The sequence below is a fragment of the Apaloderma vittatum genome, unplaced genomic scaffold (assembly GCF_000703405.1).
Source record: "Apaloderma vittatum isolate BGI_N311 unplaced genomic scaffold, ASM70340v1 scaffold24771, whole genome shotgun sequence".
In the NCBI taxonomy this organism is placed as follows: domain Eukaryota; kingdom Metazoa; phylum Chordata; class Aves; order Trogoniformes; family Trogonidae; genus Apaloderma; species Apaloderma vittatum.
The window spans coordinates 380-16,060 of record NW_009697713.1 but is presented as its reverse complement, the minus strand read 5'-3'; the positions used below and the strand labels follow the sequence as shown (position 1 = coordinate 16,060).

The following is a 15,681-nucleotide window of genomic DNA, read 5'->3' as shown; positions in this document are numbered from 1 at the left end:
CTCTTATTCAATGTTAGTATTGATTGGCAAGGTCTGAACACTAGTCATTGCCATCAATATGCTATTTATGAAGGACGTAGTCAAAAGACACAGATAACCAGCAGGATACGACAATACGGAGCTGCTGAGGCACTGCTGTCACTGGGCTGGCTGAACAGTCAGGCTTCCACAGCGAGTAATCTTTCAGTGCAACACCTGTCCTAAAACACTTGTGCAGCTGAAAAACAAAACATCTCAGGCAGATCAGACTAAAGCTAGCAACCTACAGGTGTGAAGCCTTAAATAACAAGGAGCAGTGGAAGGGCAGGCACTTTCAAAAACATGCTGTGTGTCAACACCAAGGCCTCTGAAGAGCAAAGCTTTCAGAAAACAGGGAAGTGCAAGTCCTCTGTAAAAATGGTTCATTAATTCTTTGTTTTGCCTCTAGCCAAAACTGTTACTTTGGAACAATCCACGAAAGAGAGGTCACTAGATTTCTGGAAATGTTAAAACTACAAAACCTGGTGTACATGATTTGGACTTCACAGTGAAATATTTTTTGTTAAAGAGTTTGGCTAAATTGCCCCTCACCTACCCAAAGACAGAAAACAATATGCGACTTTTCAATATAGAATGTCTCTACTTTCTTGGCCTCTGTCGGGCAGAATAGGTAAGCCAAGAAAGCTGGATGATCCCAAATAGCTGTGTGGGTCACTTAGCTGCTAGTTTGTGGGTGTTGTGGTTCACCCTGGCAAGATGCACTGCAGCCGGACTTGGCAGCTTCCACCACTCTGGAGGCAGCAGGACCTGTGCAGCGGTTTTAGCACTTTGTAAACGAGCTCAATCTGAGCATGTGGATCCAAGTAGGAGAAGCTGGAAAAAGAACTGAAGAGTAAGATGCGTACAAATTCCATCCCAGTAACAGACTAGTGCCCAACCTGCAGAGAAAGTGAATGCTGATATGGAAGCTGTAGGAATACAGCGGAGTTCAAGGTTAAAGTAACCAGTAAACAAAAAAGTAGATCCAAAAATGACAGAAAAAACCACACACAGAGTTGGTTCGCTTCCTCTGGTTGTCTTCCCGTTTAACTACCAGCTGCAAATTTTGCTAGCATAACTCCATTACCAAACGATGGCCTGATTTGTAAAGTGTCTGCTGCAGCCCCAGCGTTATGCACATCCCTAACTGCCATCTGCAAGAACTTGGACAGGGACAAAAACAAACTTGAAGTCACAGGAAAGAAACTCAGCAATACAGGAGGAGCTCACCACCCTTTCCTCAGCAGCATTACACTTCCTTGGACTTCTAGGAAACAATTTGGTAACAGAAACACTATCCAGCAGGGAACGGCAGATAGACAGCAGGATTATTATGCCAAATAGATGGCCCCTAACAGGTCCCTAGCATCAGATATTACGAATAAGATGCAAGAAAATATAACTGGTAAACATGAAAGAGTCCTTTTAAAGTATATTTTTCTTTATTCTTATTTATAAATTATAGTCTTGGTATTATTTCCTTTTCTAGAAGAAATGAGAATATATTTGTCACCTACAAATCTATGAGCTCAGTTCTTAATATGCTGATCTGAATTTGACTAACAGCTAGTAGCAGTGAGCTACTGGTACTAAATGTACATTTGGTGAAAAAAACCCACATTCCTTTGAACAAGTACATGCTTGCTGTCTTTTGGTTTTACCCAGTATGTCTGTTTCCTTATACTGGGAGGGGGAAAAAAAAAGGTGACCCAAAAGGAGAAGATTTTCCTTCTTTTTTCCTTTCTACAATTTACTTTTGTTGCAAAGGTAATAGCATCTTTACAAATGAAGTAGCCTTTTTGTTCACACGTCCAGATTCTCAGGTGTAGGCATATGTAACTTCAGTTTAAAAAATCTGACCTATTAGTTTGGCCACTTGCCTATTCTGTAAGGCTGCAAGCTGATTTAATGGGATTAGGATATTAAATTGTGCCTTTAGGGTCCTCAGCTATCTATAATTTTTTCACAACTTAGACTAAGATGAGTGAAGTTTAATTAACCCAGCTGAGCACAGGCAAACACTAACGCATAGATTTTTCTTTAGGTTTCAACTAGACCAATTTAATGATAGAAGACAGCTCCTCTGTTCCCTGAAAAAGAGTAACATATTTACGTATTGTAGCATAATTTCATTTGATGACAACCAGCAAAATTAAGTTACTATGATAACTTTAGGCTCTCTTCAAGAGAAGCCCGTTTACTTGAGAAAAGGTCATTAACTTTTGGGTATTTTCACATTTCCATACCTTGTCTATGACAAGGTATTGCTGATTGACTTGAGCCCCAGAGCCTAAAATTCCACTTAACAAGGGTAACTAGTACGCGTATACACTAGGTAACATACACACCATGATACATATTTAAAAGCTAAAATACTGTCTTGAAAACAAAAAGTAATAAAAAGTCTTGAACACATCTTTAGGAAACAACTGTATCATACAGTGTTCAATATCAATGATTAATTAAGGAACTAAAATAATTGCAACCATATGACACACACAAAATTATATTATCAATAGGAAATGCTAAGCTTAAAAAAAACCCCAACCACACACTCACAAATATAATCATTTAACCTCGATTTATATATAAATAGCTAATTTTCTCTTCATCTTTTAACAAAGTGCCCTTACACACTCTGGAGAATTATGTGACATCTCAGTTTTCGTAACAAAAGCTTACAGGCACTGAGGGACTTTGTTTGGGAAGAGCTCTAACCATTCTAAAATGTCTCCTGAGATCTCTCTAGTGCGTTTCCCAGCAGTGGTGATTGACTAAAATGCTGCCCAAAGGAGGCTGAACTGCAAGTGTTCCTTTAAAAACCAATGGAGCTGAAAATCGTTGTTGCTTAGTTCACCACATGCTCTTTTACCCTTCTTGAGCTAAGCTCTACTCTACTACAGCCAAGTGTTTTATCTCCTACCCTCTTTGGCAAGTTCTTCAGCCTGAAATATTTCCAGTAGGAAAGAGCACTAGCACTTGTCAGTCCTCCCACAGTCATTAAGCATTTTAACCACTATACTCTAAATACCATTGAAAATTTATCCCAGGTCTCCTTGCCAAAGTGCTCAACCTAAAATCAGAGAGACCACTCATATTAAGTAAATTTAAACCTATGCACAGAACTGGAGATTCAAACCTATGTCTTCACCTTAATATCCATAAGCTAGCTTTTGTGTGTGAACAGAGCCTTCCCTATCAGAAATACAAGGAGAAAGGCTCCAAAGACTCATATTGCTTCTCTACTTCCTGTATTTTTGTTTTATTTTAGTATCAATGACAATAAAACTCCATTTACTTGGAGTTACACATCCTATAAGTAAGTGTATATATATACACATAGATATACATACACCCACTTAAAAATTCTTAGTAGTGCCCAAAACTGTCCTCAACCATCTCCTGCCCAGATTCTGAATTTGGAATCTTCACAAAGATAAGAGAGCCCCAAAACCTGCTACCATTACTTTCAACCTACTTCCTAACAAAAAAAAAGACTTAAAAATCATCTCACAACGTATCATCTGAAGAACCAGAAATATATCAGAGGAGACTTTTAAAATATGATAAATGATTGTTACATGAGCCAAGTATTGGATTAAACTTCAAATTGATTAGACTTGGTTCCATTCTGTAGATCCACAAATATGTGTATATATGTGTTTTTACATGTCTATTTCGGCTGCAAGGCTCCTCTGCTATAAACCACTTTTAAAATTTCATATTCAAGCCACATGGATTTTGAATATCAAAAATTATTTAAAATAGAAGTTCTGCCTTTGAGAACCTCCAGGAATTCTTACGTAATCAATCACACAAAACTGGACTGAAAAAGATGAAATGTAGTTTTTTCAGTTCTATCAATCCGTAAACTAAAGTGACTATTATGCATTTAGACTGCAGAGAAACAAAACTGTTCTAAGACACAAAAAACTTATTCAAATACTAGGTATATATATACAGGATATACATGCTGCGCCAATATAACCAAAAATACCTTGTCTGGTTTTGGTGTTATTGTAAAAACAAAAGGTTAATCACGACTTAAAAGACTGCTATTACTGCAAGTTCAAACACTAGCAATTCTTTAAAATAAAAGAGATTGTGCACAGAGCCACCAGAAAGGAAAAGATTATCTTCCATAGTAAGAAATCCCACACAGAGAGATCTATGTTTTAGTGGTATCCTTCCAGATGTCTGATAAATCATGAGGAATCAGACAGAGCTGGGTTTATACTCACCACAGCTTAGAGTCCTTGGGGCAAAGACCACATGAATGAGTTTTGGGAAATCTACACAAAAACCTCAGGTGGGTTGGGGTTGTGGGGGGAAAGTTGCAAGAGTGACAGCGTACACAGAGTTAGCCACTGTTGTTGCTGACAATACTTCAAGATGCAGGACATGATCTAGGTCCAAGTTATGAGAGCTATGTCCCAAAGAAAGACTAAAAATGTTCCAAGAAGTTAGCAGCATTCTCTTCTCACTCCTTCTTTATCCCAGTGTTTCCAAATAGTGTCTTAAGTGCTTCTTACTGAAGCAGAAGCTTCATCTGTGGTGACAAAGCACCCACTAGATCTACTTTCCCTTGAAATCAAGAACAAGACAGGTCAAACTGGACCGTATCCCTGGCTCTACAAGTTACTGGTAACAATTATCAATCACATCAAAATCATTTAGCCCAGCAGTAGGGAGCCAGAGCAAAAGAAAGCGACAGATCTCAGAAACTCACGCTTAATAGGAGCTGACGAGGTAGCAGAACCTTTAAAAGACTCACCACCATCCTCCAGAGACCACTGGCCTAGTTTTTAAAAATCTACAAATACTCCTGGTGGCCCAGCCACTGTCAGGAACAGGGAAAGGGTTGACTTGTTAGTCCACAGGGAATGTGACATTACCTACATGAACACACAGCTAGCAAAGGGCGAATCTGCAACGGGGCCCTGTCTGTGCCCAAATCACAAATCATTCGACAGCATCCTTAATTAATCAATCAAGAAGAATCTCTCCATAAAGACCAACACTCACCGGAAAGTTCTGACAAGATTTTTTAGCTGTGTATACACATCACCTAGAGTAATCTGAAGAGGGCCCAAAACCGCAGGTAATCTAGAAAGCAAAAGACAAGAATCAATATAATTCTTTCTCTCTCATTTCTTCTCAAGTACAACTTCCATAGATGCAACAGAGAAATAGCATTCCATAGTTGGAATCAAAATGATGGAAGGCTAATCAGAAAATTTTGAAAGAAACAAACCAGACAGATTGCCTCCCTGCTTGATGTGAGCAAAAACTGATACAGCACACAAAAATCTGCACACACTTTTTAACTACTTATCAGTATTACCAAAATGCTGGAAGTAATGTTTTTCACATTTAGGATTAAACATTTGCCTCCGTTTACTTGCTTAATATCCTTTTGCAACTGATTATCCAGTTTTTTACATTTATATGCATATATGTGCATGGTGCATCAATATTGCTGAAAGAATCAAGATTCCTATTCTTTACACCACTGTATGTTTTACAAGAACTGAACACAGGACTTGCGCAGTGCTGAGCATGAGCATATTCATATTCCCATTGCCTTCGTCTGAACACATCAAGAAACCATTGCTTTATCACAATGAAAATTGTCTTTCGAGTGTGACAGAAATACTGCATCACCTCATGAAATATAAAATGATCAGCTGAAGAATAGGATAGCCAAGAATAAAACCTTCAAAGAAACTAAGAAAATAAAACTTTCTTATGGTCTGCTCATGGACTACCAGGCTTATAAATTCAATAGAAATTTTGCTAGAAACTGAAAATTACTGAAAAACTTGTGGAAAAATCTGGAGCAGAGAAACCACTTTACCATACACTAGTAGTCCTTGGAATCTATGTGCCATTGTCACCTACAGAAAGATCAGAGATAGCAGCAGGGTTTGATTCCACGTTTGTGGTCTGTTCACACTTGTTGTAGGCTGAGAGAAACAGAATGATTTTTTTTTGTAGTTTTGGGGGGAGAGTTTTGGTTGTGGTTTTTTTTTAGTTTAAAAAAAACCAAACAAAACAACAGCTTCTGAAATCTAGTTTGGTTAGCCAACACAACCCATAACCATAGAAAATCAAAATATCCTTATCAAAAATAACACAGTCATGGCTTTCGAACACTCATATGTATTGCCTTGACAATGGGAGTATTTTCAAGGTCCTCTCAACTTTGACAGTTTAATAATTTTAACAGCTACTGCAGAGGTGCCTTAATCTCTTTTCTGGGACTCCAAAGCATTTTCATTTATGTGGAAAAGGTCTGGTGTTCAGAAAGTTCTAAGATTCAACTCTGAGGGCCTTTAATGATTGTAGCCAGAGGCAGACTGATACCAGCCATCCAAACATGGCCTAGAAACTCTTTTAGTAGGATCCTTGCTTAAACTATTAAGAGGTTTTAAAACACCACCTCCCTCTGTGTGGATTTGTTTACAAGTAGCAGTATGCTTAACGTACAGGACGAATATTTGCACTCCTTTCCATCAATTTCAAGCTTTTCAATTCAGACTTCAGCAGTTGGTACGTACAGCTACTTAAATATTTCATATTTTGTGTCCATCTGAATCTGCTTTTAAACAACTTACAAGAATCTAGATAGTTTACATTATACCCAGATAACTGAGGACAAGAAGGATAACTGAAGAGGTTGCTGTGCATTTTTTTTTTAAGCGTAATGGCACAATTGCATAGACTTCTGCCAGCTATGGAAGAGCAGGAAATATGCTTCGATGCTTGTAGGAAGGGACAGGTTTCTTCTAGAGATCACCTTAGTAATCAGATTCTGATACCCACCTCAGCAGGCTGTGCAACCAACATCTGCAACTGTACCGCAGGTGACTGTCTCAAATAAGTTACGTAGGGCAATAATGGGTTTCAGTTACGACTAAGGCCACCGAGGAAAAGCCAGAACGTTCTTCCACAGTATGTTTGTTACTTAAAAAGATGATGAATGAGCACCAACTTTAGCTTGACGTTTACCAAAGCAAAGCATACTTACGCTTTTCTCAGTTTCTCAAGGACGATTCGCTTTCTAATCTGCATTTGTGCATTTGAATCAACAAGTGGGAAGGCGAGATCTTCCTGTTGATCATCCTGTATTAGATAAAAAGCTTTAACAGCTATAACCTAGTATTTAGTTAACGTAAACACATCAAAATAGTCTTGGCTTTTCCATAACTGTTTACACATAAGAAAACTCTTAACCCAACCAGCAACTTCTTAACGGACAGAAGCTTACTTAATCAGACCCAAAACACAGTGTGCAGCCAACTTACCTTTCCCCTTCCCTATGCTAGCTACTTATCCACTTATGATAACAGAAACAGAGAGCTTGTAATAAATCTGCAAAGGCAGGCTTTGTACAGTCTCAACACTATTCCACTGTACACTTACTTTATCTTTGCTTGGATGTTCCTCTGCCTGTGCATGTGGCAACGCCTCTTCAGCCAAGACACACTTTCCCTTATAGAACTCTTTTACGCGGAGTTCTAGGAATTTTGTTTCTTCTTTTAACTTTTCATAACTAGGCACAGGCTTAACTATTCCACCTGGGCCTGTGAATGGTAAAGAATAGTTCAAACTGTTTTCAGACTCCCCTGTAGCAACAGTGTTAAGATCATCAGCTGTATCTAAGTCATCCTCATCAAGTTCTTCATTCTCCTGCTTGGCAGATGACATGCACTCTGATGAACAGGAAAAACTATAGTTTGGGCCATAGAGAAATTTTAAAGTTTCCTCAGTTCGCCATTCCGTAAGTGTTTGCTTAAGCACTTCTAATAAACTGCCTTTGGAATTAAGTGGATGCCTCAACTCAGGATTTTTAGGTTCTTTCGAGTCAGCTAGTGTTCTTTTAAGATGTTCTGCCCCTCTTTTGCTCACACCTAGAAAAACTATCTGCGAACCACCGGTATTTTCATAGTTTTCTGAAGCACTTGATTTTCCCAGAGTAGTATTTTTTGAAGGTGCTGCAGTTATTTTACTACGAATGGGGCAAACATGCATTTCTTCCTGAGTATCTAATTTACAATTAGATAGTCGTTCAGTGGCTTCTACCACATCCGAGTCTTCAGTTTTAGGGCTGGAACAGGCTTTCTGAGTTTGCTTCTTTTTGAGGATACTCTTTCTGTGCAACTGCTGTGCAAAATTGGCTGAACTTGACTGACTTCCTGGTAGGACAGAAGAAACAAATTCTTGTTCAGTATCACTACTGCCATCACTGTCTGTGTCACGAGAACCAGATTCAGATGGATTTGAAGACATCCCAGGATTTTCAATGTCAGATGCTTTGACTGATTCATCACGTAGTTTCACCTCTTCTCCAGACTGTCCACTGTATTAAAAACCACAAGCCATCAATGAAATAAGAAATGGCTCTTAATGTAATAGCTTTTCATTCTCATATAAGACAAATAAAGCATTTTTCTGTTTTAAGGTACTTTTTTGCTTTAAGAATCATAGCTGCTTTTTAAAAGATCGTCTTGAACTCAAAGAGTTATAATGTTCTGCAATCAAGATGACAAGTACAGACACTATTTATAAGTGACTTCTCAGTTGCTTATTGGCAGTTAGAAAAGAATAATAAGATATTATGAAAACCAACAGACTTAGCATGATGAATACTGCAATTTTAAAACGAAGACAGACAGCATATATAGAAATATAGCACCCTAAAAACAGTACAGCAGAGCTGTTCCCAGCATATGTAAGTTTGCCACCTAATGGCCACGTATTGCAAAAGAAAACAAACAAAAAGTCACAATACACACCAAGGTACAGAGAGATGACAGAGTAGCATGATTTCATTTTAGCTGAGGTAGATGTTGTAAACTAAGTGGTACAGAAGCTTTCATCACATATAATTGGTATCATTTGCTTTACAAAGAATAGATGGTATAAAATATGCAAAGTACAGTGTATTTGTTTCAGATTTCAACAGGCTCAATTAAGACATATGAGCCAAGAGCAGCTGTACACTAAATCATAAGAGATCAAACATGCTGTTTTAGGATCACAAAGGAAAAAACTAAAGAAGACAAATAATCCTTTGTGTATGTTCTAACAAGGTCTTTTCTGTAACACAGGAAATCAAAGATTCCCCTTTTACTTGATACAATACTAGTACTTCTAACGATAAGAGAATGTAACAAAAAAAACCCAAACTGTGCCGTGTACCTCTGTCCCTCCTTCAGCAGCTCTATGTCTGGTGGTCTGTAAAAAGAAGACACAGAATGAAGATTTTCGTGCTAAATCAATGCTTTTGAAATACACAGTAATGCATAAAATACAGGTCGGAAGGAACGTCTGAGGATCTTCTAGTCCAACACTTCCTGTTCAAAGCCGTGTGAGGGAGAGCGGGTTTATAGATACCCGTTCACAGAGCGTGCCTCATGTGCCTGCAGCGTGAGGCTGTCACCTTGAACACCGTGTAACAGAACCAGCAAGTCACACACGTGTTAGTCGGAAAGGGCCTCTGGAAGCCTCTAGTCTGACCTCCTGCTTGTAGTGCAACCGTCACCAGAACTAGATTAGGTCAGCCACAAATTCATGAACTTTTACCTTGAAATCCTCCAAAGATGGAGATTTCAAAATGTTGCTGAGTATCCTGTTTCATTTCACCATAATCTTAGTGCATTTTTTTTCCCCAATGTCCAACCTGAACCATCCATGAGATAATTTGTGACCATCACTCCTTTTTAAGTCTCTGCCACCAGCCAAGAATAGCTTGGCTCTGTAATCTTTGAAACTTTTTTCCAAGTAGTTGTAGACTCTTTTCAGATCACCCTTTGGTCTCCTCTTCAACAAGTAAATATATCAAAGGTGAAAAAGTTCATGTAGTAAAAACATTCCTGGGCCATTTAAAGCAAAATGCTCCAAATTAATGGAAAAAATATGAATATTCAGGACATTTTTACTTTTTAAAAATTTTACTCTGTTAAAAATGAGGCTATCAACTTCTACTGCTTTAAGGAAATGGAATTCGAAGGTTTCCAGAAACTATGGAATATTCCTAAACAAATACTGATGGGTTTTCTTCCAAAGCTCTATTTGCAGTTAATTTCTTTCAATTCAGCATCACAATGCTATTAATTTTACCCAATGCTAAATGTTGAAATACTCACCTACCCTTCCTATGAATGAAAGAAAACTTTTAAAGCATCCACTAAATACAAATCAGCGAATTAACACCTCTCAGACAGTATATAACACACACTATAGGTTTAAAAAGATGAAAGCTGTACCACTTGCATGAATGAATGGGCTTTGGAAACTAAGGTTGATAATATACAACGATTTAAATTATTAATTCCATGTAACTCCTCCTCAGAATTTTAAGCAGAGGTTGTAGTTTTTTCTGTCAACAGAATTTCAGATATCCTAATGTGTAAATGAGTATCAGTGTGTGCACATGTATGTGGCTGTGCAAACAGATATACCTAGCCATGAACTACCTGAGGTTTTGTTTGTTTTTTTTTAAAATATTGCCTCCACTACCAACCAGCATAAATGTTTAACTATGTCAGGCGTATCAGAACTACGCATTTTCAATTCTAAGAATAAAGAGAGATTTTAGAAATACTGTCTTTAAAGACAGCAGAAAAACAGCACAAAAATACAGGTACACTTAGTTAAACATTTGATGAAGAGACCAGTTTTACCTACGAGAATCCCTCAAGAGCAGATCAGACTGCTTTAAGCCTCTCCTTGATCAGATATTTCATACGACTGATCTGAAGTGTGAAAAGAAGCTCATACACTTAAGTTCAGGTAGTTTCTTTTGTTGCAAACCAAGGAGACTACGAAAAGGAGTATCTTGGAAAACTAAAGCTGTATAAATTCAGCTGAACAGTCTCTAGGCAAGTATTTACTGTTAAACAGTGACACCCATTGGCTCAATTCATTATTTGCAAACCCATGTTCTCCAAGCTAGGAGGAACATGGACTGCATCGCACTGTTCCAAAACGTATATATCATAGTAACAAGAGGAAACGGACAATCTGAAATTTAGATAGCATAAAGAACCTCTTTGTGTTATAGTCTGCTTTCAGGTGCAAGCATTCACAGTCTCACTTTAAGATCAATGCCAAGTGCCGTGCTAAAATTAGAAAATCTCCTATAACAAGGTAAGATGAATTCATCCTTTATATTATATGGTTTGTAAAAATGCCATCCCAGTATGTACATTTTAAAGTTAACAGGAGTTGAATGTTATTTATGACTTGTCTGCCCTCCAAACTAACATGGCCACGTCTATTAAAAATCAGTAGTAGTACTGAGTCATGTCAATTATTGTGATTAATATGGCAACAACACTTTTAAAAAGTACAGCACGCTAAGCTAACATGTTAACATCATTACCTCTGCTTCAGCCAAATCATGCTGATGCACTGCAGCTAATAATTAATTAGCACTGCAGCTTGGATGGAGAAAATAATACTCTTAAAAGAAGTAATGAATGAGTAAGATTATACTTACTTTTCTTCTTCTCGCATCCATACTGGACTTTTGGAAATTTGAGCTTCAAAATATTTAGATGCTCTATAGCAAAAGTTGCTGCAAAAGCACTGGAAATGAAGGAGAAAGTAAGAAGATATGACCAAAGACAATTTTAATACTCACAGAAAGGCAGAAATCACTGGGGTTTATGCCTGCAAAATTAAGTACTGATTCGCATTTCTTTTTAAGCCCATGACCTGAGAAATCAAAACTATCAAAGAGGTCTATCTCATTCTGACAAGCCACTTTTAGTTTCTTACTCCCGCCGCTTTCTGCTATGTGTACTTTTATATATCAGGAAGCAAACCAGTGTTGGATTCTACAAAACAATAACAAAAAAACCCCAAACAACAAAGAACAGAAAAGAAGAGCAATCTCTAACCCAAGACAGTCACATAATTTAAAAGACATGCAATACAATTCTGGTGTTTAATCATGAAAATTTTGGTTAGCAACAGAACTTGCGTATTTTGGAATACTCAGAACAACGCCTAAAACTTTTCAGCATCTTAAAAAAATTCACTTGCACCAGCAAACAAGACAGAACATCTCAATTCTTTTCAGAGTCGTGCCTGGTCGCTTGAGAAAGCAATTCCCAGTGCAGTTTGACCCTACTAAAGCTCACTGACTATACTGGAGCAAAATAGAGAACATTTCTTCACAAATGTCTGTAACAGATCAGATGTACCACATTCAAACTGCTATCCAAGTAAAATTTCCATGTTATATTTAAATTTAGAAAAGTTTTATTTTTATCTTTCCAAAGAGGGCATCTAGAAACTGAAATGCATGAAAAACTTCACATTCTAACAGTTCAAGAAAATTATTTTCTTAAGAACATACTGGTTCTGAACCAAGCCACTACATGAACGCTGTTAATAAAAATACACTATTTTATTGCGACTCTCTTAAATATATTTTAGAAATAGACTTGTTACCATACCTTCCTTTCAGTGATATCATAAACTCTGTTTGTTTTTGTTGAAATTCTGTACTTCTGTTTTGGCACCTAAAACAATATGCTTTCATCAGCGAGACTGTTACTTCCATCATGACTTTACAGAAAACTTCATTCTTAATTCACAAATTTTAATATTTATAATGTGTTCTAACCAAGCTGCATTCTACAACTACTTTTTTCTCAATTCTTTTGATGCTGTACCTTCTTGGATCTAAGAATGGCAATTGATCTTTAATCAATTACATCTCACTATCAGTAGATGACAACTTCAGATCTACAAGAAAGCCAGCGCTGAACATAAAACAACAGAGCTGCCATGGCAGAAACTTTACTCATGCGTAAGTGTTGGGCAACTACAGACAGGTCCTTCTTTAACCCAGGTCTGTTTATATGCAAGAGAGGCTGTACTGTCAGAGATCCCCACCACTACCCAGATAAGCCCCAAGAGGACCTTACATTTTATATAATAGTTTCCGAGTGAACTTCTGTGGAGACACACGAAGTCCAAAGCAGTAATGTTTTTTGTACTTTGGTAGATTTTTTTCAGATAATCAGGTGTACCATAACTGGTTATTACATGACAGGTGTCTAACTGAACTCTGAGTTCTGCTCAAGCTCTGACCTAAATAAGTGTGACTATGACTTTGACACAGGTAATGCATATTTTCGGAGCAGATGTACATGCATTCACATAGTAATATCCCTGCACTGTATTATTCTTTACTTCAGTCCTTCTCACAGAGATACATGATTACATTGAAGAAGGAACAAGATTATGAAGTTTCTGCATGCACAAAGGAAGGCCATGAAGCCATACCTCACCTTTATCGCCGTCAAAATAGATGCTAACTCATTCTGTCATAGAGCAATGGTTGTCAACTAACCAAATTTTACCTTTTACTTCAGTAGGATTATAGTGAAATGGAATGATAGGATGTCTGGGCCATTGCTTGACAGTATTTTAATCTACGTTTAACGGTTAAAGTTTAAAATTAGAAAGAAAATGCAAGAGAATAAAAAACTGTGGAAATGCTCTTATAGCAACAGCCTTAATAAAAAGCAACTTACATTTTCCAGTTTCTTTTGACATAGAGGATAACCACATAGCTTGATGATAGAGCGTTCATCAACAATGTCTTTATAGTGAGATGGAGTAATACATTTTCCCTATAATGACATGAAAATAGTTCTACAACAGATACTGGAACAATCTGTCATTTTTTTGTACTTGAAACATCTCATAAGCAATTAAACATTTTTAAGTTTATAACAGTTATCTATTAAGTTAAATAAAAAACATAGAACCAACACACTAAAAATGGCAAAAGCGTAAAACGGAAAGAAGGGATGGGCACTTCTTTTTACATAAGCACGATCTTCACAATTTTGCCTCTATCGTGGCACTTATTTCCATAGTCTTCCTATATTTACATGTTTACCAGTCTATTTGCAATCTTAACAGGAGTAATCATCGTACGGTTCCAGAAAAAAATATGCTGAAAGATAAACCAGCACATTACAGAGACTTCATCTAAATTCACATATGATGTGATGTAAACTTAAATTTGTATACTTGATCTGTCAGTCCAGAACAACGAGGCATAAACGAGGGCTGTGATAATAAAGTGAGGATTCATAAATGTCCTGCAAAACATAAATGTCCTGCAAAACCAGGGCATGTTTTCACTGCAGAACCCTTGCAAATAAGGCAATCATCATTAGAGCTGACGAGAGAGGGAACGAACGGTTTGTCTACCTTAAAATGCAGCAAATTTTTTTAAGTTCTTGAAACAAGTTGAACAGTAAGATACAAAACAGGATTAGAAACTTGCAACACCTACAGAATTCAGAAGGAACTCTTCAGTAATGTTCTCTTCTAGGAGCTGTTCAACAATATGCAATGCTTTTTTCTCAAATTCAATCTTCTTTCTCACAGCAGCCTCAAGAGCAGCTTTTCTGTAAGAGAACAGAGACTGAATTACACAGAGGGCAGATTCCCATAGACCATTATTCAATTTCAACTCTGTCTTTTTTCTGAAATACAGTAGCTTTCATTTTTCTGCATCACACCATGTTGGCCAAACAAAGCAACAAGTAACTGGACTATTAATTCTGTAATAACCACAAAGGAGTTTCCAGTCATGGTTTGCTTTATTTCCACCCCAGTCAGGAAAAGTACTGACTCTTACTGCGTTGTAATACCTCCATATGTTTGTTACCCAACTCTTCTTGAAAGAGAAGGAAACCCAGAACTGACCGAACAAGGAGCCTGGGGCAAACAATCTATGGAGAATAGGAGCTGCATGAGACATGAACAGTGGGAAGAAATAAGGACTAGGACAAGTGTGAGGGTACAGAGTAAAGGAAGGAATAAATCAAACAAATCTCACTACAGTAGAGTGTTTGTGAGTCTTGCCACTATTCTATTGTCAGCAAATACCCAGGGAGGAACCAACTAGGCGCCTCCGATCTCCATTTGACGGTGCTTCCCACAGAGATTGTCAATGTACAGACATTCTGCTGCCTTAAGCCACAAATGTCTATGGTATTCACCTGGAACTCTACTACAGAATCAAATGAATATTCAGGTAATTATTCCACAGCACCAAGTGTTTTTTCCTCTCAAGTGAATAATGAAAAACGACAGTTATGCAAAGAAATTAAGTTGGCAAATAGTAAGCACTACAGAGTAAAGAAATACAATTGTGGAGGTCAGATTCATAAACTTCTAGCATATTACACAAGGCCTGTCAGAAGCTCCATAGTATGACTCCCTGTGAGCCTGCATGGTGCTGATGGTAGCGATCTCCTCAAGTTACGGCAAAGTATTCTGAGAAAGTATAAAAACACGGGAGGCAGAGAATGCGATTTTAAAGTTAAGCAAAACAACATGAATGAAACACATTGTTAGTTAGAAAACACACCTTTGAGCAACATCTTCATTCTTTGGAGCAGCTGAATGCTTATTTCCTAGAAATCAATACACAAATGTAGAAACACAGAAATTAGTGTACTTGGTGCCATTATGCAGTGGAAAATATTGAAACCTGAAAGACATTGAAACTTGGAAGATATTGAAACTTCTGAACTGTAAGCATAATCAGGAGAATCGCTTAGAAACTTGCTTTTGGTGGCTGAGAGCAGCTTCAGACAGCTGGTAACCATCCAGCAACCG

General features: G+C 37.5%; 1 protein-coding gene across 1 annotated transcript in view; it reads right to left on the bottom strand.

Moving 5' to 3' along the window:
* RPAP2 (RNA polymerase II associated protein 2) overlaps positions 1 to 15,476 on the bottom strand; it is a gene marked incomplete at its 5' end in the record, with an annotated part of 37,241 nt that extends 21,765 nt beyond the window's left edge. The window contains 9 exons of the mRNA XM_009877749.1: positions 5,044 to 5,124; positions 7,049 to 7,143; positions 7,444 to 8,380; positions 9,223 to 9,258; positions 11,525 to 11,613; positions 12,489 to 12,554; positions 13,575 to 13,673; positions 14,348 to 14,462; positions 15,431 to 15,476. Of these exons, the coding sequence (XP_009876051.1) occupies positions 5,044 to 5,124; positions 7,049 to 7,143; positions 7,444 to 8,380; positions 9,223 to 9,258; positions 11,525 to 11,613; positions 12,489 to 12,554; positions 13,575 to 13,673; positions 14,348 to 14,462; positions 15,431 to 15,476 (1,564 nt within the window). The remainder of the gene's footprint in view (positions 1 to 5,043; positions 5,125 to 7,048; positions 7,144 to 7,443; positions 8,381 to 9,222; positions 9,259 to 11,524; positions 11,614 to 12,488; positions 12,555 to 13,574; positions 13,674 to 14,347; positions 14,463 to 15,430) is intronic.
* Between the last annotated feature and the right edge of the window lie 205 nt (positions 15,477 to 15,681).